At 41.1% G+C, this 4,509-nt stretch overlaps 1 protein-coding gene across 1 annotated transcript; it reads left to right on the plus strand.

Moving 5' to 3' along the window:
• Nucleotides 1-1,241: 1,241 nt before the first annotated feature.
• On the plus strand, nt 1,242-2,162 carry LOC115457111 (olfactory receptor 6-like). The gene has a single exon (XM_030186535.1). The coding sequence runs from the start codon at nt 1,242-1,244 to the stop codon at nt 2,160-2,162; it is 921 nt and encodes a 306-aa protein (XP_030042395.1).
• The last annotated feature ends 2,347 nt before the right edge of the window (nt 2,163-4,509 follow it).

The raw sequence follows: 4,509 nt of genomic DNA on the forward strand, positions 1-4,509 counted from the left end.
CACAGAGGTAAAGGAATACAGGGAGGTTTGGACAAGTCGTTATTGAAAGATACAATCTGTGCCTTTTGGGTTAGGTGTTGTGTTGTAGTAAATTAAGGGTTATCGTGATAGGCTTTGCTAAAGAGGTATGTCTTCAGGGATTTGCGGAAATCGGTCAATTCTTTGATCGTTCTTAGGTGTATTAGAAGAGAATTCTACTTCTGCGTGCTTATATAAGAAAAGCAATACCCCCCCCCCCAAAAAAAAAAATATATATATATATATATTTTAAAAGCTGAAGTTCCCATTTTGGAAATAATGTCCTCGTGCTAATTCTTCCATTAGCATGTGAACATTAGTGCCTGAGCCCTACTGCTTCCCATTTTGTAGGCTGTAAGGGCACACAGACTAATCGGTTGGTGCACGGTGATGCCTACACACTAAGCAATTAGTATAGCTAGGCTCACTCTCTACCTCAAAACAACCCCCAGTGGTTGACGTACCAATGCAAATTCAGCTCGTCAGGGACACCCTTCTTTTTTCCATTATCAGCCGAGGACGCCCATGTGTTAAGTACGCCCCAGTCCCGCTTTTGCTATGCTGCTGACACGCCCCCGTGAACTTTGGTCGTCCCCGCGATGGAAAGCAGTTGAAGTGCCCAAAATCGGCTTTCGATTATGCTGATTTGGGCGACCCTGAGAAAAGGATGCTGATCTCCCGATTTGTGTCGGAAGATGGGTGCCCTTCTCTTTCGAAAATAAGCCTGATAATCATTGTAACACAAATTGTGAGCATACTTCAGAAGTATATAGAGGGCACTAGCAAGTTACGTAAAAAAAGTTGGGGAAGGGGAGTACGTGCCAGGTTGCTCATGGAAATTTCCATCCATATATTTCTCAAACTACATGAATCTCAAGTGTACAGACTGGATGAGACATTTGGTCTTTGTCTGATATCAGTTGCAATATCACTATGTAGCAAAGCACAAAGCAAAGACAGGTAATTGCTCCTTCATTAAACATTTTGAACCTATGGGATCAATTCTCAAATGGACCTACAGCGAGAATAAATATTCAGGTCTTCATGTGGGATACCAGATCTCACATGATGCAAACTTTCCTGTTTATTGAAAGGTAAGAAATTAAGCACATTGCAATTAATCCAAAATCCAAAGACCTTGATGACTTTCAAACAAATCTTCTCAACTATGAAACTGGATGAATGACTAATAAATGCTTATTGTGTTTTAAGCTTAGGATCCAATGGAAAAGGCAAATTTTACTACAGTGGCAGAATTCATCATTTTGGGGTTTCATGAATTTCCAGAGCTGCAAATACCTCTTTTCATTCTGTTTCTATTGATTTATCTGACCATCCTAATGGGGAATCTCACTATTATCCTCATTGTGTGCCTGGACCCTCATCTGCACACCCCCATGTACTTTTTCCTCAGTAACTTGTCATTTCTTGATATCTCTTGCACCTCCGTTTCTCTTCCCAAGCTGCTGGATATCCTTCTAAGAAAGGCTCATCGGGTTTCTATGACTGGGTGTTTTACACAAATGTATTTTTTTCTCTCTCTGGCTTGCACAGAAATTTTTATTCTATCGGTCATGGCTTATGACCGATATGTTGCTGTATGTCAACCGCTGTCTTACTATTTGGTTATGAATCAGAAAGTCTGTATCCTGATGAGCACAGTAACATGGATCTTAGGGTTTCTATTACCTGCATCTTATTTCATTTTTATTCCTCAGTTCTCTTTTTGCGGATCCAATGAGATTAACCATTTCTTCTGTGATATCTCAGCACTGCTAAAGCTTTCTTGCACCAGCACCTCAACTATTGAATGTGTAATATATATTTTGGGAGCATTTATGGCATTTCCTTGTTTTATGTCAACCATTATATCTTATGTTTACATAATTTCCAACATCCTGAGGATCCGTTCCACAGAGGGAAGACGTAAAGCCTTCTCCACCTGCTCCTCCCACCTCACTGTTGTATGTCTGTTCTATTTGACTTTGATGTGTGTATACATTAGACCACCATCCATGCAATCAATATACATAAACAAATTTATTTTTATATTACATAATACTTTAATTCCAATGTTTAACCCTCTAATTTACAGCCTGAAAAACAAGGATGTTAAAAACGCCCTTAGAAAATGTTTTTGCTGAAAGCTATGTAATAGTGATTCTAAATTTTCCTATCTGGATCTAGTTGTCTAAATTTAAGAGTTAGACAGAGATTATGCAGCTTTATTGCATTTTAATGTTAATATTACAACCATGTACATAGAAGATCTTTTACTAAGGCACGCTGGCGTTTTTAGCACATGCTAAAAATAGGAATGTGATAAACGTTAAAGAGGCCTATCAGGTGAATTTTCGAAAGAGAAGGATGCCCATCTTCTGACACAAATTGGGGAATGGGTGTCCTTCTCGCAAGGTCACCCAAATTGGCATAATCAAAAGCCAATTTTGGGCATCCTCAACTGCTTTCCGTCGTGGAGAAGACCAAAGTTCATGGGGGTGTGTCTGCCAATAATGGAAAAAAGAACACTTGGGTGACATTACATTATTTGGTCCATCTTTTTTCATGACCAAGCATCAAAATGGTGCCCGAACTGACCAGATGACCACCAGAGGGAATCGAGGATCACCTCTCCTTACTCCCCCAGCGGTCACTAACCCCCTCCCACCCTAAAAAATATCTTTAAAAATACTTTATTGCCAGCCTCTATGCCAGCCTCAAATGCCATACTCAGGTCCATCGCAGCAGTATGCAGGTACCTGGACCAGTTGTAGTGGGTACCGTGTACTTCAGACAGGCGGACCCAGGCCAATCCCCCCTACCTTACTGTGAGCCCTCCTAATCCCACCACAAACCCACTGTACCCACATGTAAGTGCCCCCCTTTAGGGCTATGGTAGTAGTGTACAGTTGTGGGTTTGGGGGAGCTCAGCACCCAAGGTAAGGGAGCTATGCACCTGGGTCCTTTTTCTGACGTCCACTGCAGTGCCTCCTAGTGTGCCCAGTTGGTGTCCTGGCATGTGAGGGGGACCAGTGCACTACGAATGCTGGCTCCTACCACGACCTTATGGCTTGGATTTGGTTGTTTCTGAGATGGGCGTCCTCGGTTTCCATTATCACCGACAAATGGGGACCACCATCTCAAAAATGACCTAAGGACGACCATCTCTAAGGTTGACCTTAATTTCATGATTTGGGCGTTCCCGACTGTATTATCGAATGAAAGATGGACATTCATCTTGTTTCGATAATACAGGTTGCTCCGTCCCTTTGCGGGGCCGTCCTGCGAGGACGTCCTCATAAAAACTTGGGTGCCCCGTTCGATTATGCCCCTCCACGTATTCCTATGGGTGTCTCTAGTGTTCAGCGCATGCCTCTTTTTAGCATGTGCTAAAAACACCAGCGTGCCTTAGTAAAAGACCCCCATAATTCTCTCATACTTTAAAAAAGCGTTAAAAATTATGTGTACACATTTGGGCATGCACCCATTTAGACATGCAAATTTAGGCGTGGGCAATTCTATTCTTTTATGCACAACCCTTCATTGAAGCTCAGTAGACTGTAGAATTTGTTAGGCATAAACTTTCTGGCTTTTCAAGAATATTTATGGTTTCCATTGAATTCAAAGACCTACCTGTTTGCCGTTACTTTTAGTTCCACTGTGTATTATGGTTGTGTATTGCTGTTTTTATTAGACCTGTTTTATTGTGATCCAAACTGAGAAAATTTTATTTGGATTAATTAGATATAAATAATGAAAAAAATAAATGAGAAGAAATAAAAGACAAGACTCCTGTTCTCTGAATTATAACCTTATGTGCCAATTTTCAAAGGAGTAAATGCTAAAGAAAGGTTTTATGGTTTGTTTACTAAAGTGTGGTACGTATTTGTACTTGCAGCGTATTAGGTGAAATGTTAGCATGCAGTATGTGTAAAGCACGTTTGAGTAAGCTCGAGATCTGTGCGGCCTCTACTGCACAAGGCAGAAACATGGAGGGTAATCCTTTAAGGACTGAATAGAGTTCGACACTTAAAATGTACCTGTTTGACTGTCTGTTCTACAAAGAAATGTAGGTGTCTACATTTTGTGATAGAAAACCAGTGTAAGCTTTTCCATTGTCTGCAAAAATTGACCTACGGACCCCAAGTTTTAATTAAAGAGCTCAGGCTCTACACACCAATTCTGCCTTGTCATACATTCTGTGATTGGTTACAGGGGGCCTGGCTATTGTGGGGGGGGGGGGGGGGGGTCCCTCAGTGATCACCCCACCCCTGAAGGGTAGACTAGTATTTCAGTACTGGAACCTTTTTGCTACAAAACACGCACTGACCATATCTACTGTACAAGTGTATGACAGCTCACAACATGCATAATTTTTGGCATGTCCTAACTTTAAAATGCAGATTTAAGAGGTTAAATGGGCTCATTTGAAGATTCTATTTATTACTACTCTAATAATTTCTATAAGTGCTACTAGACGTACGCAGCGCA

This window comes from Microcaecilia unicolor, chromosome 14 (assembly GCF_901765095.1).
Source record: "Microcaecilia unicolor chromosome 14, aMicUni1.1, whole genome shotgun sequence".
NCBI lineage: Eukaryota > Metazoa > Chordata > Amphibia > Gymnophiona > Siphonopidae > Microcaecilia > Microcaecilia unicolor.